The 25,543-nt window shown below is 33.7% G+C and overlaps 3 protein-coding genes across 3 annotated transcripts in view; 2 read left to right on the forward strand and 1 right to left on the reverse strand.

Moving 5' to 3' along the window:
* The window catches only part of LOC128210905 (uncoordinated protein 58-like), a 31,220-nt gene extending 25,076 nt beyond the window's left edge, over positions 1–6,144 (forward strand). The window contains exons 4-6 of the mRNA XM_052915256.1: positions 146–658; positions 4,712–4,949; positions 5,142–6,144. Coding sequence (XP_052771216.1) covers positions 146–658; positions 4,712–4,949; positions 5,142–6,144 — 1,754 coding nt within the window. The remainder of the gene's footprint in view (positions 1–145; positions 659–4,711; positions 4,950–5,141) is intronic.
* A 6,965-nt stretch (positions 6,145–13,109) lies between these two features.
* Positions 13,110–17,798, forward strand: LOC128210906 (putative nuclease HARBI1). The gene is made up of 3 exons (XM_052915257.1): positions 13,110–13,182; positions 16,798–16,802; positions 17,148–17,798. Exons 1-3 carry the CDS (start codon positions 13,110–13,112, stop codon positions 17,796–17,798), a joined length of 729 nt encoding a protein of 242 aa, XP_052771217.1.
* A 2,579-nt stretch (positions 17,799–20,377) lies between these two features.
* On the reverse strand, positions 20,378–25,341 carry LOC128210907 (uncharacterized). The gene is made up of 5 exons (XM_052915258.1): positions 25,263–25,341; positions 24,415–24,585; positions 23,963–24,092; positions 23,250–23,315; positions 20,378–21,274 (listed from the first exon to the last, which is right to left on the reverse strand). The coding sequence occupies exons 1-5, from the start codon at positions 25,339–25,341 to the stop codon at positions 21,085–21,087; spliced, it is 636 nt and encodes a 211-aa protein (XP_052771218.1). The 3' UTR covers positions 20,378–21,084.
* Positions 25,342–25,543: the final 202 nt, after the last annotated feature.

A 25,543-nucleotide genomic window follows, 5' to 3' on the forward strand; every position in this document is an offset into this window, starting at 1 on the left:
TTAACTTTGTTGTTAATTTTACATAAATATTTTATAACTATAAAGACGGTGCAGGGCAAATATTTCTCAGTGGATTAAAAGTGAACATTTCTTACAAGTTCGAGGTGTTTATGCTTCTACTAGAATAACTGAAATATATTTCCAGAGGACATCCGTCTCCTGTACAAACTGGAAGGGTCGATGGACGCGGATGACGGTCATTTGTCGGTGTCAGCTGCCGGCAGTACGGACACATTGGCCACTGACGTCACGGTTTCTTCGGAAAAGCTGGACCAGCCCGAGGGATGTCTTGGAAAGACAAAAAGAGTCGCCCAAACCGTGTACAAGGCGGCACGATCCCTGGTTGGGCTTATCATTATTCTTATAGCATACACCGCGCTCGGCGCCGCCATATTTATGGCCGTGGAATCATATCATGAACAAAAGTACAAATCCAATATTACGGATATTAGAAAAAATCTAATTACTCAATTACTGCAGTCAGTGAATCAGGTCCAAGGCGTGAACAAGTTCAGGGCGGTCACAACCAATCTCTTGGTGGACTATGAATCGTCGATCCGGGAGGCGATTAAGAATGATGTGACCACGGACTCCACAGTAGAGGTGTGGACGTACTGGGACAGCCTGTTCTTCGTATGGACAGTCTATACCACCATAGGTAATAAGAGTGCATGTTTTTATAGAAAAATATATCTCTCGCCTTGTACTTTCCTAAAACCTTGCATATCGATATCAAGAACAAAAGGACAGATACATGCCTCCAATGCATTATTTGTTCGTCTATATTTAGAAACAGCATCTTCAACTATACATACGGTCACTAGTCCAAATAGTTTTGAGCCGACGTTTTTAACGATGTTTTATATGGCAAATCCTTACAAATTGTAATTCTTATTGAGATTCCGGGTAAAACATATTACGTCTGAAATGATCAAAACATTTACAAACATGCTATATAACCATGATATTTGATTTCATAATAGCTCCGTACACGAAAAGACAGTATCCAACGAACAATTTTAAGTTTTAGGTTTTTTTATTCCATCCTGTCAAAACATAATGATATATATATATATATATATATATATATATATATATATATATATATATATATATGAAGGGCACCCATAACTCACAATGAAATAGTGTTGTGTGTCAGACTCTGTGTCATTAGAAGCTTTGTTGACCTGAATATATTTTATTTTACGAATAAAGCCTCTTTTAATGCATTTAATGCGTGTTTTTTTACAGTTACATGGTTTAATATGAGTGCTTTTTTTTATAATCTATTTCAAACGTCCCGTACTAGTCTAGAATAATAGACGTTTAAAACGGGATTCTTCTCATCTCTAAACGTCCAAACGGGTTAGTGAAAAAGTGTTTGATGTTTGAAATAGGCAATTAGATAACGGTGTCATCGCGTTCCAAGTGTACACGAAAATGTAATGACCATGTTTGCATCAATACTTTTCTATCAAGCACTCAATAATTGCTAAGCTAGTCACCTGAGATATTATGGAATGCACCATAATATATATATATATATATATATATATATATATATATATATATATATATATATATATATATATATATATATATATATATATATATATATATATATATATATATATATATATACTATACAGAATTTGAAGTCTAAACTGCGAAAGAAATAAACTTTTTGTCAAGCACCACAACACGTTCAAAACATGCGTCTTTTATTGTGCAGTAGAAATCCAAACCTATCAGTTTTACAGAAATCAAACTAAGCTTTATCTAAGCGGTATAATATTTACTTTGAAATCTTATAGCTTGATGCCGTTTACCCTGATTATGATTAGAGATGCAGAACACCAGCTCTATATCCAATATTTTTATATGTTCTTTCTCAGACAAGGCAGGGTGTTGTTAGGGTTATACCAATTATATGATTTTTTATTTTCCATTCGTATGCAAATTTGGATATTTTTGGGGAGAAATGATAATAATGACTATCGAATTATGTAAAGTTATGGGGGGGGGTATCAATATTTTATGTGTCATATCCCTATAGTCATAGCGAATGATGGCTTTCGTTTAACAAAAATGATATAACATAAAAAGCACACGCCTTATCTCCCTCCCTTTTTCTTACAAACTAACGCATGAAAGACTCCGATTAAATTTTCCTATACTAAACAATGATATTAATTAACCTATCAAATACATGTTTGTATGCATGTATTGTCTACTAATATGAACATTTTGAAAGGCATCAGCTTTGTTATGATTCGTAAGGTAATAAATGACAGACAAAATTTATTTCTACAGTATTTGTACAAATGGAGTTCAAATGCAGTTTTCAAGAACTCTCCCATGCCTATCGATTTATTTTCAATAAAGCTAGATTTTAACATGCATGCTTTGTATAACAAGAGTCCCACATATTATATATTATATCTATAATTTATTTTTGAACTCTTTATGGAAAACGATAGATGTTCGTGTTTTTTTATGAATAACACATTCACTATAAATACGATTTAAGGAACCTTACTTGGGAAATAACTTTTTTAGTTTTTTAAGTTTCGGAAAATTATAAAAAGGGTATAGCATGAGTGGAAATATAAGTGATCAGTTCTGGTATTTCCATTAAACACAGGTAAGTAAAAACAATCGCCAAAATTATAAATGGTAGAGTTAGTGCTATTGTATTCCCTGTATTTTTAATGATTAGATCGCATTAGAGTTGTGCTGTCTTGTCTTCTTTTCACCATGTTCGTAATTCACAAAAATGTTCATGATATAAACGAATTGTTTATCAAACATTGATTCGAAATATTGTTATTTATTATAAAATTCTACTGTATGGAATATTCTCGTGTGCTGTGCAGAGTTCATACAGCATAAACGCAAGATCAAATGCGATCAATCCTCAATTTATAACACTTCTCCCTTTAATTTGTGTTAATACCGTTTCAGAAATTTGCTCATATTATAGAAACGTGGCATGCACAGTTTTTTGCACATAAAAGCACAAGTTTTATACACAGAGCTTTTTCAAACACTCGGGACATTTTAGAACCAGTACTTTCCAAATAATATATCTGCACTGTTTTCCTATAAAAGGTGCAGGCATTGAGCGAGATAACAAGTCAGTCCGTCTGTTGAAACATAAGTTTGTCTCTCTTGTTTAGCTTTACATATTGATAAGCACTTTAACAATGAAACACTTTTAGTAAGGCCTAAATATATTTGAAGTCACGTTTGCGCACTTTCCGCTTTTCAAAAAAGGTGTCTACCTAAATCTAAAGGTTATTATTTTGTCATTTGGTGTAATAATTATGTATTTAAAATAAGAATCAAAATAAATAAAAGCGAGCTGCAATACTCGATGCCCGTTGTACTTAATACAAATGTAAAACTGTTACCATATTTTATATATTTTTTTTCAACGAGTTGTTGAAAATAGTTAGTAAGCGAGCATTTTGCGTGATTCCTAACCTATTTCTAGCAATTTTATATTAAACGATGAGGAATGTCAGATCCTTTTTATCACATGTTGTTTTTCCTCAGATAAAAAAAAAATATGTTTTACCTGCGCCGATGGCAAGCCGAATACCACAAACTGACAAAGCAATGTTATTTTCCGCGCTATATTCACTGCAGAAATGTAGTACCTAGAAGAATAGAAAACAGAATATATATATCCGATCATTTTAATTCCGTTTAAGATAAGATTAGAAAGAATACTGCGATAATTTCCAGTAAGAAATGCAAAATAAATACTTTACTTTTAACAAAATCTTAATATTTTACTCATACCCGGTTTGGTGATGTCATAACTGTTAATTGTAATTTGTAATGTGTGTGTCATTTTTTAATACTGAAAGTGCCGAAGGTTTTGCGTGAGAAGAAATATCACGTTTTCCTCTTTTTTTTAAATAAAAACAAAACACTACTTTTTTCGAATATATCTTTTTTTTTATTAAAAAAAAAAGAAACAATCGTATAACTTGCTGGAATTTTGCCATGAGTATTTAAAGATGAATGGTGTTTGATATTCTATTTGGCACACAATACACATGTTTCCTAGACATGGCCGAAATTGTCCGATGTTTGTATCTATTTCACTTTTATTTAACTTAAAATAATTGATTATAATTGAGTTTATAAGTTTGTTTGAAAATATTATTAGATTATGAATTATTTTTAGACTGACGCATCAGTTTTGCCTCAGTTGAATACCATTTTAAATGTGTTCGACTGCGCGGAATAGTGATACATAAACACGATGAACAAGATTTGTGTGATTGGTATTTAGCACATTATTAATCATTACATTTTCGGTTAAGATCTACTAGAGATACATAACACGATGAACAAGGTTAATGTGATTGGTATTGATCACATAGTTACATTTTTGGGTACGATCTACTAGACATACATTAACACGATGAACAAGGCTCATGGGATTAGTAATTATCACATTTTTACATTTTCGGTTAAGATCTACTAGAGATACTTAACACGATGAACAAGGTAAATGTGATTGGTATTGATCACATAGTTACATTTTTGGGTTACATAACTTCTACCTAGCTTTTACTGGGTGGTTTTGTGTGTGTTGGTGATCATGTACTACGATGTATGCCCTACTCTTCAATGTGTACACTGGTAGGTAATTTGTAAGTTCGTTACATTGTACAGTTTTTTTACTGTTTTCCAGGTTACGGGAACATATATCCCGTAACGGGTATCGGGCGTATGTTGACGATCGTGTATGCGAGTGTGGGGATCCCCCTGGTGCTTTTGGTGCTTGCGGAACAAGGGAAAGTGTCCACTCGTGGTCTAAAGTACCTGTGGGCCTTCTTAAGGAGGTACTACTACACCGGCTACTTCCGAAAGGTCCGTTCTTCGCTGCAGCATAAATATCAGGTAGCCCTTCATGCTTTCTATCAATTATAGTAGTGTTTGTTTTTATTAAAACGTTCAAAGCATTGAACTAAATGCACGCATTTTCACACTACTCCTAGTATCGTAAAAACTGTGTATATGTAAATGTTTGAACATCATTTTATAATTTAAAAAAACACTTATTTCAAACTACTTCTGACAAACAATCAGGTTACGAAGGCGGACTTTAAGATGACAAGAAGCTCCAGCGCACCAGTCCTCGTAGAACAGGCGCACGTTGAAGCAGGAGAGGCAGATAGCCTGGAGGCAAAGAGCCTCCATAGCCTTGACGACGAGGCGACCGCGGCGGCGGCGGGGCAGCGCAGTCGCAGTAGTTCCAAGGTGGTAAATGGGTACGAGGTGGACGATGAGTTTAACCTTCCAATCAGTATTGCGATCGGTATCTTGTTTGTGTACATCATGCTGGGAGCGACCATGTACATGATATGGGAGGACTGGACATTTATAGAGTCATTCTACTTTGTATTTGTGTCTCTTTCAACCATTGGCTTCGGTGATGTTTTACCTGCACATCAGAAGTTTTTTATTATCTCATCGATATACATGTGTGTCGGTCTGTCATTGGTTTCTATGTGTATCAATGTCGCGGTCGAGTTTTTCCACAGTATGTCCAAAAGGGCTAAGAAGAAAATGGGCGAGGCAAAAAGGAAGATAGGTGATAAGGTAAACCAAGCTAGCAAAAATGCGCGGGAAAAGGTATCAGATATGAAACACAATATTAAAGATGAAACAAGCAGGTTAAGGCAGAAGACAGATGCACGTCTCACTAACCTAAGAACAAACATTACTGATGAAACATCCAAGTTCAAACATAAGACTGACAAAGCGTTTACTGGTATTAAAACTAACATATCAAACGAAACAACCAGATTTAAAAAGCGAGCCGATGAGAAATTCAGAAAAAGAGGGTCAACTCCGGACGGCGGTAGCTCAGCAAATATTTCCAGAGAAAAACTAGCAACTGTAGGCATTCCCGAAGACATACCTGCCGCCGACGACACATATAAACCAATTGGTGACGTCCAGTCAAACACCAGTGAAAATCCAATATCACCAAAACACCGGAAGGAGTGTAAGAAAAGGGCCCCAACACCGCCTACATCAACTACAAAATCCTCAACAAGATCCCCTACTAAATCGCCGACGCAAACATTTGTCACACTTGGATCATTCGAATTTCTGTGAAGAAAGACACCAAATAGAGTTCTGAACAAGCAGGACTTTCTGGTCGTATACTGTCTTGGTTTTCCAATTACTTAGGAAATAGGTCTCAGCGCGTTGTAATTCCAGGAGCTACTTCCTCATTATCTGAGATTAAAGCTGGAGTCCCACAGGGATCAATTCTAGGTCCTCTTTTGTTCCTCGTATGCATCAATGATATTGTTAAGGATGTTGATTCAAATATAAACCTTTTTGCGGATGATACGAGTCTCTTTGTTATTGTCGACTCCCCTCATTCTACAGCCTTAAAACTACTGAATGATATTAACAAAATATCTCTCTGGGCCGACAAATGGCTCGTTAAGTTCAATCCATCAAAATCAGAATCAATGGTCATATCTCGTTAAAGAAATAAACCCATTCACCCACCAGTAAATATGTTCGACACAGCTATTCCTTCTGTTGAATCTCACAAACACCTTGGCATTTTTCTCTCTGATGATTGCAGTTGGCATGCTCATATTAACTACATCAAAGATAAAGCCTGGTCCAGAGTTAATATAATGAAACGTCTTCGTTATCTACTTGATAGGCGGTCTCTGGGGGTAATATTTCTTTCCTTTATTAGGCCTATCTTGGAGTATGCAGATGCTATCTGGGATAATTGTACACAATACGAAAAAGACGAACTGGATAAAATACAAAACGAATGTGCACGTATGGTTACTGGTTGTACTAGACTTGTTTCTCTGCATTTACTACAAATTGAATCTGGTTGGGAAACTTTAAGTACTAGACGCGAGAAACACAAACTTCTTCTCTTCTTCAAAATGAAAAATGGTTTTACGCCAGATTACTTGTCGGTTTTGGTTCCCCAGACAGTAGGACAAGCTTCATCAAGAACACTTAGAAATTCATCCAATATATCTAGTTTCCGAGCCCGCACATCTTTGTTTTGAATTCATTCCTTCCTTCTACAATATCTGCATGGAATTCTCTTCCAGTTGACACAAAGCTATAAACAATATCGTTGGTTTTAAATCATACCTCTATTCTGATAAGCTCAAAACATTTAGAATATTTTATTACGGGAAACGCCGGCTTCAGGTCCTGCACACTCGCCTACGCAACGATTGTAGTTTCCTGAATCACCATCTCTATGTTCCCTCACCATTTTGCATGTGTGGAAGACAGGAGACTACATACCACTATCTCTTTATTTGTCCTCTCTTTACTGAACAAAGGCAAAATATGTTTAATCTCCAACTGAAGTTACCCTCCGTTGCTTACTATATGGTGATGACACACTGACTGAAGAGCAAAATAATACTCTGTTTGATGCAGTTCATTTATTTGTCAAAAAGATTTGAAAGCCAGTGATCGACTCAAACCACCAACATTCACACATCTTTTACTTTGCCTCTCCTTCATTTCTTCTTCGTTCTTTCTCATACTATATTTTTTTCTACCTCAATACAGTTGATTAATTTAGAGTAAAGTTTTTTGTTCTACAATAAATGTTTTTGCATTTAACGTCTATCATTCAATTGCCTAAATTTTAAACATTATTTAATATGAGCTTGTATATTAATATGATTATAACTCCATCACTAGTATCCGCCTCAAATGCTAATTGTAATTTATCATAACAGGGAAAGGAACTCTATTAGTTTATTTCTACCGTTCCAATCCTGAAATTTGATTATGTATTTGTATTGAAATGTTGATAAATTTTGCTCAATAAAATATGTTTAAACCAAATAGATATCTGAAATACCTGGGTGCAGTAGTTTGTGTTTAGATGACAATTTAACCAAGACAATGTAATTGCTCTCTATATGTTATTGTTATAATCAAGAATAAAAGCAATACAGATTTAAATTTGTTTCAACATATATGAGATGTATGTTGTTTATTTTGACAAATTGATAAATATCATATATATACACAAAATGTATCATGGAATGGTTAAGGTAATTTAAAATGCATTTACCAATATAAATTGACCAGGAATGTCGGAGACACACGGCGGATGTATTTGGTAAATGCATACTAATAATACTTTTACCAGCTTAGTGTATGATATAATGTTTTGCCTACTGATCCAACCTCTGTTAAAATCGACTGATTCACTGTTGATTTACGAAAATCACTTCATGTTATACTCGAAAGATATTGCCATCACAATGGACAAATATAATTTCAAACACCAAATAAAGCAAATTAAGAACTATCGGTTTAACGTTTTAAAATGTACTTGTATTTTATTTTCAAACTACATGCGAAAAGCTGGACATTTGCTAATAACGTTAATTGACGTGTGTATTCCATCATGCGTCCATATCTTGCTCAAACCTGCCGCCACTGTATCTATTACTCAATGTGTGTTGCGTTTCATTAACATACAAGTCAGCTTTTTGTTCATTTAAAGTTTATGATTTAATGTATTTGACATTTACGCGATGCCATTTCAGTTTCCTAATTGTGCTATGTGTTCCTTTTCCAAAAAAGTATAAACGTATCCCTTTTAATGTTTCAAATATATTTAACTGTTTAAAATTATGGGTCCTGTGTAGTTGTAAATGCATAGGACATCGTATAAGTCGTGTATACGTTGAGAGTGCTAGTACGCCCTTTTTCAGAGTCTGTTTTGTGTTTCATGTTAATGTAAAGAATTCTACATAATATCCAATTAAACAAACAACATGTAAATTGTTTATTTTGAATTGTGTTCGAATCATGTAAACGATTCGAATTCGCATCAATCAAGTATTTATATGAATCTTTTTAATAGTTCTTAAGATGGTTTCACATACAAATATTGATCAACGCATGTCTTGACGGCTCTCTTACTCTGAAAGTGGTCAACGGCTGTAACCATGACGTCAGCTCAATCACTCGGAATAAAGGGAAAGGGCTGTGACATGACGGCAGGCCACTCACTCGGAATTTTGGACAAGAGCTGTAACATGACGTCAGGCCACTCACTCGGAATATTGGGCAAGGGCTGTAACATGACATCAGGCCACTCACTCGGAATATTGTGCAAGGGCTGTTAAATGACGTCAGGCCACTCACTCGGAATATTGGGCAAGGGCTGTAAAATGACGTCAGGCCACTCACTCGGAATATTGGGCAAGGGCTGTAACATGACGTCAGGTCACTCACTCGGAATATTCGGCAAGGGCTGTAACATGACGTCAGGTCACTCACTCGGAATATTGTGAAAGGGCTGTAACATGACGTCAGGCCACTCACTCGGAAAATGACGCTTAAGAAACGTAAATGAGATTTGTATTTGAATATTGTCACATAAATATTTTAATTGTACTCTGAATAAATTTCAAAACGATTTGGTCACTGATTACGCATCTATTTTCAAATTCGGGTCCATGGCGTAAGCTTCGACTGCTTCCAGAAAACGGCACCCTAAACTGTCAGTAATAGCTACTTTGCACATGCGCAGAGGGCGGGCAGAGCGATTTATGAAAATAGTCGACTTATCCAAATCATGTACATCGACAAAATACACGGTACGAAAATGAATGTTTAAGTTCATTGTCAAATCTGCTCTACATGATATGGAGCTGAAGTAAATATGACAAATTGTTATTGGCCAACAAATGTGTGAGGACACCAACTCGTGTGGGATATTAAGACGGGGAGGTCTAGTAATACAACGTAGACTTGTTAAAGTCAAATAGTCGTATTGACCTTTCGAGAGAACAAGCAAAATCCATATTTGGCAGTGTACGCACGCATTTTGTGTAATGCAGACTTTCAAAATTCTTAAATATTATTTGTGATATAGAATTCGGATATGCCATATTCAGTCCGCAAATAAAATGAGGACATTGTTAGCACCAGAAGCAAAACACATATAATTGTGAATAGTGACGCTATGTATCATGCAAAATAAGGTTGAAATGGTTGATTAATATTTTTTGTTTGTGCCGTAAAACTACGTTGGTGAAGGTTTTATTGCAACATGTTTTGCTAGACATATTTCCAATTAAATTATTAGTAAACATGATTGTGTTGTTTGCCTTCAAAGAAGATTTATGGAAAGTTCATGTCTGATAATGTATGCTAAAAGTGCTCTAATCTAGCAGAGTCGTGTGGAAACAAGCCTGCTGCGTTCCCATCCTGAATCTGTCAGGCTGAATCAATATAGGAAGCAGTGTTTATAATAAGGTTACGTTTTATAATTAGAGAGGGAATAAATATACACAACTTAATTTATTTACTTTCTTTCAAATTTACTGTTTGCGTGCGTTTGGATGGGCGGGAAGCAATTTAAATTCCTATTAGCTGTTGTTCTTTTTCTCGTCAATTACGATTGCAACGCTTGGATGCCAGACATTTTTTTTACCATATGTGACGTTTAATAGTTTCGAACTGAACTGATTTTGAAGCATGGTATTTTCAAAAAGGTCAATACGTGTTTTAGGCTCCCACCACAAGACAAAAACGCTATTAATCACGAATCACGTGACCACGTTTACTCCTTTAAAAATTGTAAAACTAAAACGGTTTGATAATACAGCGAAAACGAACTAGATGCCATTGGCATTGACACCGATTCGAAAGAACATTGTGAAAGATAAAGAAAATAAAGAAGTGAGGCCATATGCTTAACCGTTCCCTTATATAGCCCATATTATTTGTTCCATATCCGATCATTATGTAAGTTTGCATGAATTACGTCTATTTTGTTATTGCTTTATATTATCGCCTTTTTATGTAAATGTGGTTTGTCAATGACCATAGTTTAAACATATTCTTTTTAATCAGCGTATACATATATAACATAATTACAAACAAATACACATGCCCACTCTAGAAAACGGGGTAAGAACTAATATAAATATATCTGATGAAAGTGTTTCTTTGACCTTCTTGGAAATAATGATCTAAATATTCTGTTCTGTTCTGTATGATGATGCAGATTTTCATCGTCTCATCATTACATAAAAAACAGGCAAATCGAATGGAACAGCATGGATCGCGCCGTTGGGCATATAAAAACATGTGGCGTAATAAATCGTTGGTTTTTCATCAATGACTCAACTATGAAACAATCTACTCTACAAAGATTAGTTAAGGTAACTTTGTGTTTTGCTATATGTAAGTAATGAAGGCTTTTGGCAAAAAAAACGCATAATTATGATTCCACAATGTACTACTATTTTGGCTTGTCCTTTTCACACGTATCTCTTTACATTACATTAGAATATCTGTATATTGTCTTCAAAGCTTCCTGGCGTTTACATGAAAGGACATTATTATTATTAACAAAATTATAAGATACGAAGAGAGATATATCACCTGTTGATATGTGTTTGAAAGTCGCGTTAATGTTTCATTAATTTATGACATTTCAAGAAATTTTAAGAAATAGTTGTTAGACATTCAAAGCTGATATCAGATCAGCCAGTAAAGTAGCAATGCATTTTCGCGACTAATACAACTGTCCGATCAAGAATTATTCATTTGTGACTAAATTGACTTGCAAAAACAGCTTTTTTATTTAGTCTATAGTATTAATTTCGTAAAACCCAATGATATTAGTATTGAAGCTATCACAATTAACAAAGCCAAGGCAAACTTTGAATTCAAATTTAGAATGATAATCTCAGTTGATCACATAAGCTGTAACAAAATAATGGCTAGGGTGCTACAATATTGGGAACAATTTGACTGATATCATTTGAGCGGAAAAACAGCAGAAAAAAAATCTATCTAATATGTACTTTCAGTTTAAGATAATTTATTTTGATTTGGTTTTCATGCAATGTAACAATAATTCTTAAAATAACTGCGTGTTGTGTACATTTTAAAAATAGATTCTTGAACTCGATATCTGATCCCAATAGTAGCATGGTATGTATGCTCTCTCTCCCCCCACCCCCCACACACACACACACAAAAATACACATACGCACACACACACAATATTAACTGAATAAAGTCACAAAACTTTCAATCTGTTGTTAGTTAACTACATAAGGTGGTAAATTATTATGTGCAATATTCAAGTACATTTTCAATATTTTTATTGGTTCCGACAGAAGCTATGTATTTTATTTTGACCTTATTCCTGTACTTTATTTTGCAATATTGTGAATGCTAGACGGTGAGACATTTTTTGTACCTATTGCAACTTAGTGGCTGTTTAGACAGTGCTCGAGATATATTCTGTTTGCGGGATTTCAGCCTCTCAGAACTCGTCATTCAATGAAAAGATGATTTTTCTATTTTTACAACTTGAACCTCGATTACGCTACATTTAGCTCGAACAAAACTCGCAGTCATGGAAGAATATTTCATAGATATAATTAGAAGTTTAAAATTATTTATAATTGAAGGCTGTTAGAAAAACAATGAATAATTATGAGTCATCTGTTAACCTGCCTAAAGGCGTAAAACATACTTATCATGTGAGTCTGATTCGTTCGATAGACGGCATTGTAGGTATTGGTGAGACAATGAGCCAGTTGTAAGGTGCTATAAGAACAATGAAGGACTTTGGAAAAAGGTTTTCTCCTTTTCTCTCGGATAATGTTTTAAAAACATGTATGAGGATAGTGAAGTGTATTCAATACAGACAAACACTGCAAATAAAGTTGACATTTTCGACGTGCGTAAGTAAAAATGAGAATCCCATTGTATTATTCTGACTCATGCCATTAGGACGAGTTTCTTACTATCATCCCTCCAACTTCATTCGTTGTAAAAAGTATTGTATTCTTTTTTTGATGTAAACAACGCAAGCAGATTTAAATATTTTAACGTATTTTATTGCACTCCTACATAAAACGAACTTCCTCTTAGTTTAAGTGGTGTTCTCGGATAACACGTTTTTACGCTCTTCTTGCAGCTGTGCTGTTTTTATAACAAACATATTGTCTGCAATTTTAATATAAAATAGTGTGTGAAAATCAGTGAACGTTTCTTGTATTCAACTTTTATCGAGGATACGTTGAACTATGGCGATGATTTCTACTGGTGACGGTGATGATCTTCTTGACTTCAGCAACAGGTTGGAGACAGAGGATCAAGGTAAAAACCATCAACATATATTTTTGTTTTATCTCTTGCTTTTGCCAAATACAGGTGTAAGAACTAAGATTTAAGAAAGTATTATCTAAGTTTTAGTTTCATACTTTGCATGCCAATTCATGTCAATAGCTGCTTAGAAATGTGGTGCATGCCATAATTATGAGTAGTCTTCCTATAACCATGCAATAAAGTAGCATCATTATTCACTTGCTCTTAATGTCTTTATGTAAATATTATGGATTCTTAATTATTATATTCGCATATTGTAGTTATACTCAGATTTGCAGCAATAATGTCTTGAGGATTTGTCTTCTGATTCAGGCAGTCCTTCGTTATTGACAGCTGTCACCTAGGAATTGTATGCAGTGAATGAACTTCAAGCAACTGGATTTGAGTTTGTCTCCTTGTATTCGATCATTGAACCATAGAAAAATGTTTGTTATGCAACAATTCCTCTGCTTGAAATTATTTGATTGACTAAAAGGAATTCTTTGGGTTTCAACGAAGAAAGTTTATGTCCCAAATTTTATGTTGCTGATAAATCCTTTTCATTTTAAGAATTTCTTTCAAAATTGAGTCATTTCATTATTATCAAGTTTATTTGAAAAAAAAATCGAAACACTGCAGACCGATACTTAATTTAAAAATATAATATATATATATATATAAGCAAAACACTATTTTATATTTTACGTGACTCTTACATTTGGGCATAAATGAAGCCTCAAAAGAGGGACTAGTTTACATTCTTTATTTCGGCAATGTTCAAGCTGTTCAATTTGAGTTATTGTAATCACTTTTATAAGCCAATACTTAACAGCAATTTACATATACATTGGAAGAAAATTTATAAATGTTAGTACCTCGTGACCAAACGCTTACGTAACATCTAGCGAACGACAGTGATTTAAATAATGTTGTTGTTTCACAATCGATCTAAAATAAATATGTTTAAACTCATTGAATAATTAAAGCCTAAAATAATTCCATTTTCGATAGCGTTTTTCACGCTTATCAGCTCAATAAAGCATCAAATGTCACATTTTTTATATCGGTCATTAAAAGAGCTCATATTTTACCTTTTGGTCATGTTTTATCATTGATACAAGCTCCATTTTGTTGTCATTTCAAAAGGGTTTCGAACATGCCAATCTTTATCCCCTGTTCCTCTGAGAAAGCATCCTTGTTGAAGTATAAAAATCGGTGATATCGACTTAATCAAACTGAATAGGAAAGAAAAGCTGTTTGTTCAAAACATCAGCCTTGTCTACACGCTCATATATTTATGTTGTATATGTTAGGAACTTCTTTTTATTTACCTTTCAATATATCTTTGAAAGATTCCATAGTCACTTGTCGACCAACTTGGAATGTTTCAGTGTATGTTATGAAGTACTGCTGGGTCTGCATTCTCTAACGCCTTGACTCTGGGTTTCAGTCTCAATACTCAAAACTGCATAGCTTCGTGTTATTGAATAGTTGCTATTAAAATAGCAATTATGATTAAATTGGCCATATTTGTTGCAAATAAAAATACGTTTTAATATTCCAAAAAGGATGAATAAATGTCCAAAACAATGGTTTGTGAAAGGATATTGAGTTTAATTTAAAAGAAATGACATTAAAGCACAGTATTTCTACCTTATGAGACTATAGTAGAACACAGTTAGTATTTTAGCATTCACCAATCATTTAATATGTTTGCGTTTTCTGCTATTAAGTTCACGGTTACAATCATGATATCAGTAGTTAATATTTTCCGTAAATGTATTATTCAGTAAGTAATTTAAGGTTTATCATTCAAAGTTTATGTTTGTTATACATGTGTATGTATTGGTTTTGAATAAGAGTGTCAATTTAATCTTTTTCATTTTCTGTAAAATTCAGGACTACGAAAAATTCAATCCATTTAAAAGAATCACTTGTCTGAGTTTGACACTCAAACAAAGACTCAAGTCGTTAGTGAATAAGGAGCCTAAACACTTTCCATCCAAAAGGCAGCCTTTCTGATCATCTCTTTATCAACATGATATCTTCTATTCAACAATTTGAAGAGATTGCTGCTTGTCATGCTTGGTTCACCGGTACACTTGGTTGTGTTATTCATGAAATTCCGAAAAACGTCAAATGAAATAGATTCTGCTCATCAACCACAACATTGAAATCTGTGATGATGATGATAATGATGATGATGATGATGATGATGATGATGATGATGATATGGAATAATACATATCTCCTATTAAGATAAAATAATCAAGTTTCATTTCTCATAGAGGTAAACAAAGCGTCCTTTTCTAACAACTAATTGGTGACCATTACAATAATAGGTGCAAAAATGTCAATGAAAGAAAAAAAAACACGTTTGAAACAAAAGTTACATTTTGGTTGTACATGTAAAACTGATGTCATACCAGACACTTTAAATTCAAATTATTTTAAACACAAATGTCTATTACGTATGCCTGAATTGACACCCCTCTTATATGAACAGCCTTAAATGACAACCTGTCATCAAACATTGAATTACAAAATTACATTCATACTTTTTAAGTATGTCGTCGTGGTTCTTTATAGTTATATGTACCTCTGAGTAGGTCTTAGTAATTCTAAGTAGTTCGTAGTAGCTCTAAGTAGCTATTAGTCCGCGAATACAACACGTATCATATATCGCCATAGCTAAATGCTCTGCTTCATGTTCAGGTGTATTGATTTCACATGGGAAGTGATTTGTGAGATATCCATACGTTAATGAAACAGACACTTATCCTTTGTTTATGTGAAGGGTTTATCAAACTGTGATCATTTCATTTATGCTATGAATCTATCCACTCGGAAATCTTATTGACTTCAATGAGAATCTGGAGCAAAGAAAATGCATGGCTCGATCATTTCTGATAGAAATACGGGGATTAGAGTAAGGTCTAAGATATGATATTGCACTATTATCCTGGGGCCGTATTCAATATGTATCTTAGATCGGTCATATCCTTAGATTTGCCATTTTTATCTTAGATTTGATCTTAAACCAACTAAAATCTAAGAATCCGATTTAAGTTTTGCACAAAACTAAGATTTCTACTTAGATCGTTCTGAAAGTTTAAGGAAGCGTCTACCTTCCTTAAAGGTGATCTTAAATATAATTATTGCGGCGATTAACCATATTTTTTCTTTTTTTTTCACCGAAAAGACCTGCTTCTAACACACGCCGGTAAGTAAATTATCCTTCGTAATAGTTCAGTGTAACCTGCTGTACATTAGGGAGTAGTATTTCAATGAGAAGGACGAATAAGGATGTTTACCAAAATGTGACTTTTTTATATAGAAGTTTCTGTGGCTCGTATATTATTCACAAATAAGTAGATTTGTTTAAATTAAATCATGAGAGACGCTACGGATATGTATGATTGTTTCGATAAATACACAAATACCTTGAACATTAAATACCCCCATGCTGTGGCCATTTTTTTTTTTCGCACTATCGACTGTTGAAAGCAAATTATGCATTTTTCCTAAATATATATTTATTGTTTCATCTCAAATTAACAGTTTTTTTGTGTTCTTTAAATATGTAATGTATTTGAATTCACATTATACAAAACTTGACATTGACAGAAATGGTAAAAATATGCAAAAATGGATATTGCCTCGGAAAATGAAAGATCATAAGTTTCAAATGTGAACGGGTGTTTTTATGCAGGACTTGTTTTATGTCTGAATTAAATCATAATTCGAGTCTTGCTGTATGCTACCCAACACATCAGTTTCTCCGTGCTATGAAGCACAAAATTGTGGCCCGGATTGTTCATACATGAAATATGTTTGGTAAGGAAATCTATCCGTGATTTTTAAGGTATGTATATTATGTATATTTTTTAAGTAATAATAATGGCGAAAACACTTCAATGAGGATTATTTTACATATTTTTTTCCTTAAGGTGAATCATAACTGACTATCATTTCAGTCCATGGATCGTGCACCGGATTTGGATAATCTTCAAGATGGGGAAATCATCGAAAGATACAGATTTGACCGGAATGGAATAGACTTCTTGGTTGCCTTATTAGGACAGTCGATACAGCCCAAAGCGCTAAGAAATAAGGCTTTGAGCACAAAGCAGAAAGTTCTCATAACTTTAAGATACCTGGCAACAGGCCCAATTCAGCTTAATGATGCTGACATACATGGGGTGAGTCAGCCAACCGTGTCAAGGGTTTTATCCCAAGTAATTGCAGCCCTTTCTTCGCCGGAATTGATAAGGCGTTATATCAGATTGCCACGCCGAATTGAAGAATGCAGGCGGAATGCTGAGCATATCAGAGGCATTGCGCGATTCCCTTCTGTCATTGGGGCCATAGATGGGACTCATATTAATATCGTGGCACCTCATGTTCAAGAGGAAATATATGTGAACAGGAAGGGACAGCATAGTGTTAATGTCCAAGTTGTGTTTGATGGTTCATACAACATCATGGATGTTGTTTGCCGCTGGCCCGGCTCAGTTCATGACAGCCGCATTTTGAGAGAAAGTGGCTTGTTTCACCTGTTTGAGAATGGCCACATGCCCCAAGGGTTCCACCTACTAGGTGACAGCGGATACCCTGCCAAGTGGTGACTGTTAACACCATACCTGGCCCCCTCAACACCTGCAGAACATGCTTATAATAGGTACAGTATTCAAGTTACAATCAACATCTAGTAGTTTCTTGAAACGTCCTGAAATTTCTTCAGAAATGCTTGTTTCAAAATATATTACAGCTGTCATGCCATATATGGGATTGATATTCCATTACATGCTTTCTTGTTAATAAGAGATTTATTAGTATCATAATTTCACTGTTAGAAACTTTGAAATAATGTTTTTTATAAATATGTCTCACAGTTTTGATTTTTTTATCCAAAGACCATTTCTAAAAGCAAATTTCAATGACAATTATATCACCTATTAGTTTAAACATTATTTAATATACAATTATTGTTAAGATATTTATGATAAATTATACTAATTCACTATAATTTGCAAGATTTTTCGCGAGAGTGTGGTCTTGTGTTGTGGGGTAAGCCGGAGTACCCTGAGAAAACCCATTTGTCCGGCTTGGTGACCACCAACCCAACGTACAGGCCGGGAATCGAACCTATATTGTCTCGGTGAGAAGTGAGTGCATTAACCGGACAACCATCTCTTAAATTACAGTATGGTAACTTATAAATATTACTTTCAGTGCTCATCAATAAAATTCAAATTATATTCCTCTGAAACAAACAATTTCCATCTTAATTTACTTTGTTGCTAAATGTATACAGTTAATTAATGAATGTTTTGCACATAACTAATATCATTTTAGTTATTTTTGAAACAAAATGTATTGTTTTATTAAGTTGTCAATTAATTTTAACCTAAACAAGCAAATCAACATTTTATGTGATATATCTCAAATGACATGAACATGTTTTGAACTCAAATAACCATTAATTTGTTCCCATTGTTGAATTAATTATAAATGTCTTGCATTTTTTTTCCTTGCATGTATGAAAAATATATATTTATTTTACACACCATTTAAGAAGTCACAAAATCACCAGGGCATTGGTTGAGAGAGGCATAGGCCAGTTGAAGAGGAGATTTGGGATTCTCCATAGAGAAATCGTTCTTCAACCGGAAAAATGTGCAGTATTCCATTGAATGAAATAACCTTGTCAAGTAGTCTTGACTTTTTATGTGCTTGTCTGTGCTGTATCTGTACCAATCATTATAGGATTTTTAAAAACACCTTGCCTTGAATGTTTATCATGATGAGGCGGCATATCACACACAAGGTCAAGGTCATGGTTAAAGGTCAAATGTTGAAAAGAGGACTGTTGATAGGACTTTTTCCTGACGCCTAATAATCAAACATTATGGGATTTCCAACAAACTTGACATGAATGTTTGTCAAAATGGGAGTCTGTGTTGCAAGTGCATGGAAAATCATTATGTCTGTGTGAAAGACTGTTTCAACAGGCTAAACTTTTTTGTCGCCTCTTTGACGTCTACTTTTTAGTATTCAGTCTTGTTTAAGGAACTCTTAGCTTTCATATGCATTCATACTTGATTATATAAGAATAAACGAGGCGTAACATGTTTTCTTTCTATCCAGCCTTTAATGAAATACATCTGTGACAGAAGTTATTCAACATGTACATTGTGCAATAATAATAGTAACATCACAGTATTTCAACAATTTGTTCAGCAGAAAGAAAGTAACATATTTATATTTAAGGCCATAGTTGTTGTTTTTTTGGCACTCAAACTTTGAAAAAAAATGATATCCGCAGGATTAGGTAAATACATAAAAATATAAACCAACATTTTCAACGTTTTGTTTCAAAACTATTAAATGTCCCATTTCTATAATTTCTTTTACATTTATTGGATTATCGCAAACACTGTCACGTAAAAAACTATTATTGTGTTAATTAAACGTTTATTTATGTTTGTACTTCTATTATCATGCATTAACAGTTAAATAGCTTTTAGTAAATGTATTTAGATGCATATGTTTGTGAAATAATTATGATAGTTGCATCTTTGAAATGTTGAAATTAATTAAGGTATGTGTTTCCTCTATACTATTCATTTAATATGGACCAATGCAATCTATGAACAAACTGAAATGAATGGGAAAAAACGCACAATTATTATCATAATTCTTGTCATTCAATTAAAACAAAAAGCTTATTCATAAGGTTAAACAAAAGGAATTGTAGGATCATACAGTAACACAGTGAGCTGGTAATGGAAACCAACTATAAGAATAACCACAAAGTAAATTTGTAAAATCAGCTAGAACATTGTACATGAATGTGGACATTATTATCTTATGACATAAAATTCATAAACAGACAATGGCAAAACATACAGCCGCTCTATTCAATGTATGGGGGCACACGTACGGCATCTGAATAGAAGATCTCACAGACAGATTTGGTATGACTAGAACTATGGTTATCACAATAGTTTTGGGAACACTTTGTATCTAAAAACAAGTTCACATACTATATATTTGATATGACTAGAACTATGGTTATCGCAATAGTTTTGGGAACACGTTGTATCTAAAAGCAAGTTCACATACTTCGTTTGATATCATATGACTAGAACTGTGGTTCAATATCACAATAGTTTTTTTTGGCTAACACTTTGTATATCTTGATACTTTCATAAAGAAAGACAGCCTTGTAATATACAATCAAATTAAATGCCATAACTCTGTTAAAGATTAAATAAATAAGTATCATTTTAACACTTAAATACATGTTTATTTCTTATAATAATTAATTCATTTATATGATAAAAAGGTTGGTGCTTGCATGTTGTGTACTGCACAATATTTGCAAGGAGAGAGCCATTCCCATGGCAGGACCAGATGATGGAGATGCTGTAAATGATGGTGATGGCAGGCCACAGCCTCAAGCAGACAACCTTGTGGGCCTTAGATACAGAGAACAGTTTACAACAAGATACTTTGGTAAGACTGTATCTGTTTAATACAGAAAATTAGTAAATATGCTGCTAATTTTGCAAATATAGTAGTTTCTTTATTATCCTGCATTTATAAGATAAATAGACAATTATCCACAATGTGGAAAACAATTATAGTACTTAATACAACACTGTACAAATTTTCAAGCGACAAAATAAGTGGACATTAATATAGCATGTAATTCTACACTGTACAAATTTAATAACTAAAAGTTAAATGGAAATAACAAACAGTCACATTTTTGTAGTCTATAAACCATAGTTTCAATATGTTGATAAATAAGCATCCGTTCATGTGGAAACTTTCCTCGACCTTATAAACCCTGATTCACTGTACAGGCATGGAAATGAAATTCACACAAATGTAAGTTGACAAGCTTTATTGTTCTTTTTCAAATCGCTTGGCAAGTATAGCCACCTCCAACTCCAACTTCCTTTTCTTCAGCCTCCTAATTGAACCGCACTCATGGCAGCTGCAATGACTGGATGGTGGAGTCGTGCCTATACATGACTGTGTGCTGGGTGCAGCAATGGCCATTTCAGCACACTCCGACAATGGCTGATATGTTCTGAAATTATACCATTTTTATTGAAATAGAACTTGTTTAACTTGTTTAAATTTGTAAGCTGTTTTTAATGATTTGTCTTTATGTTTGTGAAGTATTGAAGTCTTTGGGACTGTACTATTTCTGAATTATGATGTTGCAGACTTATGTGTGTTATATATTTGTATGTGTAAATATAAGGTATGAGTAGTGGTATTTATTTGCCAGTGGTATGTATGTGCATGCATATGTCAGTATTGAAGTAATATGTATGAGTTATTTCTGTGTATTTGCTAGTGGTATTTATTTGCCAGTGGTATGTATGTGTATGCATATGTCAGTATTGAAGTAATATGTATGAGTTATTTCTGTGTATTTGCTAGTGATATTTATTTGCCAGTGGTATGTATGTGCATGCATATGTCAGTATTGAAGTAATATGTATGAGTTATTTCTGTGTATTTGCTAGTGGTATTTATTTGCCAGTGGTATGTATGTGCATGCATATGTCAGTATTGAAGTAATATGTATGAGTTATTTCTGTGTATTTGCTAGTGGTATTTATTTGCCAGTGGTATGTATGTGTATGCATATGTCAGTATTGAAGTAATATGTATGAGTTATTTCTGTGTATTTGCTAGTGATATTTATTTGCCAGTGGTATGTATGTGCATGCATATGTCAGTATTGAAGTAATATGTATGAGTTATTTCTGTGTATTTGCTAGTGGTATTTATTTGCCAGTGGTATGTATGTGCATGCATATGTCAGTATTGAAGTAATATGTATGAGTTATTTCTGTGTATTTGCTAGTGGTATTTATTTGCCAGTGGTATGTATGTGTTTGCATATGTCAGTATTGAAGTAATATGTATGAGTTATTTCAGTGTATTTGCTAGTGATATTTATTTGCCAGTGGTATGTATGTGCATGCATATGTTAGTATTGAAGTAATATGTATTAGTTATTTCTGTGTATTTGCTAGTGATATTTATTTGCCAGTAGTATGTATGTGTATGCATTTGTCAGTATTGAAGTAATATGTATGAGTTATTTCTGTGTATTTGCTAGTGATATTTATTTGCCAGTGGTATGTATGTGCATGCATATGTCAATATTGAAGTAATATGTATGAGTTATTTCTGTGTATTTGCTAGTGATATTTATATGCTAGTGGTATGTATGTGTATGCATATGTCAGTATTGAAGTAATATGTATGAGTTATTTCTGTGTATTTGCTAGTGATATTTATTTACCAGTGGTATGTATGTGTATGCAAATATCAGTATTGAAGTAATATGTATGAGTTATTGCTTTGTTTTTTCTAGTGATATTTATTTGCCAGTGGTTTGTATGTGCATGCATATGTTAGTTGTATGTATGAGTTAGTGAACTCTGTTAATTATTTCCTCCATTGTTTCTTAGACATTGAAATGATTGTTAAATGTTGCACTTGTTTTCACTCTGTTATAATGATATTATATACTTTAAGAAGTTGAAACTTAAAAGGAGTTGTTTTAATTCTACATGAATTGTTCACTTTTTTGTTTAAGTCCCTTGTACCTACCTTTCCAATCTGAAACTTCTTTAGTCTTCCATATCAAAATCAATTAAACAAATCAAAGGTTTAATAGCCACTCTGGTTACATGTAGCATGGTGTAAGTGCATTCATTAATTGAAAGAATACATGAACCCAATCATTAAGGAAAAGCAAAGCTTGTGTACAGTTTTTAAAAAGTGGTATAATATTTCAAGCTGTAGGTTTTAATGCTTCATTTGAATATTAATTTAAGAATTTATGGGGGTGCAAAATTATATCAATAGCAATGTTATCAAAGTGTTCTCAGATTGTACAGATCGTTTCCATGCAATCTTCACTTATACCATATTTATGGTACATGTATGTAAATATCAAAGAAAATGTTATGATCTAACTAAATTTATTTTTTCCTTGTTAAATTTTGCTTAAAATTTAAATAGCTTTGTGAAATACTTACGTGTACTCGTTCAACATTTGGTAGATTGGTACCGTGTCTGTTTCTCCAATTTCTGTTACATTTTGGCTGAAAAAGTAATTTGTTCAACCAATATTCATTTTACAACAGTTGTGAAAAAAGTTATATGAATTTTTACCAAGTCACTCTATTTTACACAATGTTGTGCAAGAGTGTGGTGTTGTTGTGTGGAGGAAATCTGAATACCCTGAGAAAACTTACTTGCCCAACTACAGTCGTGTGCAATTAGGTCGGGAGCAATCCCAGATCAACTTGGTGAGAAGCAAGTTTGCTTATCACTGCACTTAAACTGGGCAAACTAAATAAATAAGGCACCAGTGAAATGATAATATGCATTTATGAATGAAATCAAGCACGTTTAATCCCTTGTGTGCAGTCAAATGCAACAAATTGTTAACTATAGACATGAAAATTGATTAGAAAGGAAATGTTTGCTTCATTTAAAAAGAACTGTAAACGGCCAATTGATCATTATTAAATAGCACTTAAATCATCTAGCTATACAGAGCTACATTTGTACCTAGGAAGATAATATAACAAAGTGTTTGCCCACAGAGTTATAGGTAATGGGTCTGAACCCTGGCTGAAACACATACCATTTTTGTGCATACTGTTACACAAATTTCTAACCAAGAATTTGACCCAACATTGATAGTTAAATTGTGTATGGATAATCAATCATTAATTTAAAGTACCTTTCATGAATGCATGTCGCGTCAAAGGATTCAGCAACACCAATATCCTCAATGCCACAGTCTACTTTTCCTATCACATTCATGACAGCATCTGTGATTTCCGACAACACTGCTGTATTGTTCCCATGACCTGTTGAACAAATGGCTCGTGAGTTTTTTGCCTGTATGCAACATATATAATTATCAATTACCATTTAGGACTGACTATAATCACATTTAATATATACATATAACTTAAACATTTAAACATTGATATGTGAATAAGACATTTTTTAAAATAACACTAGTACTTTATCTTAAAACTGTCACAATCTTGCAGAGATAAAACAATTTAGTTAACATTTATGAACATGAAGTCTTAAAAGTCATAATGCAGTCAATTTTCAAAACATAATGAGAAATATCCTATTTACAAAAAAAAAACTAAATAAATGAAGGACATATCAATGAACCTGTAAGTTGCAACTGCCGCCTATAATCCATGTATTTGGGACGGTGAACCTGCACCAGGTTGTCCCATTTTTTCATAAGCAGATCCAATGACCTATGGATACCATTGGAATGGGAATTAAATTCCAATTCAACCACTGCCCACATTTTCTTTTTGGTTTCAGATGTAATTCCTGTGAAATATATACAGTACCGGGTCATGATTGCGAAATCTTGTTATTTTTAATGAGACATAAAATAGTAAAAAACACATCTGTCATGGCCATGCCAAACACATATTACGCAAGCCTGCTGCTCCTACCCACAACCCACCGAATGGAATGTAAATATTGTGCCTAGGCTAATATGTACGGGAACCTAAGGTGCATGTTAACATGGATAAAAACATAATGAAATTGGCATTCATTTAAAAATGACTATAATATTTATTATTCTTATTCCTGTACTTTTCCGCACATTTGGTTGTGGATGGCGTGGCCAATACAACATAGCCTGTGCGGTACAAATGAAATTTAGCTAATGTTAGTAACAGTAAACATGCATTCACATACATGTACATTTTCAAGTACAGTTACTTCATTTTAACTAATTTTACTGGTAATATAAAATAAATGATTTTATTTCGAAATTGAATTTTATTGATAAACAATAGAACTCAGTGAAAAAATGCAAACAAAAATGGTGATAATAAAAAAGCAATGAAAACAAACCATACATTGTCAACTGTCAATTTTGACATTCAATATTATTTACGCAATTGTATTGTCTTTTTATCAGTAACAGATCATCTTACTGGAAGAAAATCCCTTCTTATACTGGGCGTGTCAGGACATATCATGGCCGATCTTACCCCCCATTAACTTCGCCAACAAAGCGCATTCCTCCTTGGAAAAGTTTGGGTTTCGTTTCTTTTCCCCCCGTGCGGCCATGTTTGTTTACATCTCTGCAGCGTAACCCAGTTCGCGCGCATGTATATATTTCTATTTTTAACGCTGGGAAACCAGACAAAATCTAATTATAGAAACGGAGCCTCGAAATGGCATTTGAGATCGAATCTTAGTCGGGATCTACTCTTAGTTTTTGATCTTTTGATCCAAGGACCGATTTAAGATTTTTATTTTAAGATCAGAG

Source organism: Mya arenaria, chromosome 12, assembly GCF_026914265.1.
Source record: "Mya arenaria isolate MELC-2E11 chromosome 12, ASM2691426v1".
Classification (NCBI taxonomy): Eukaryota; Metazoa; Mollusca; class Bivalvia; order Myida; family Myidae; genus Mya; species Mya arenaria.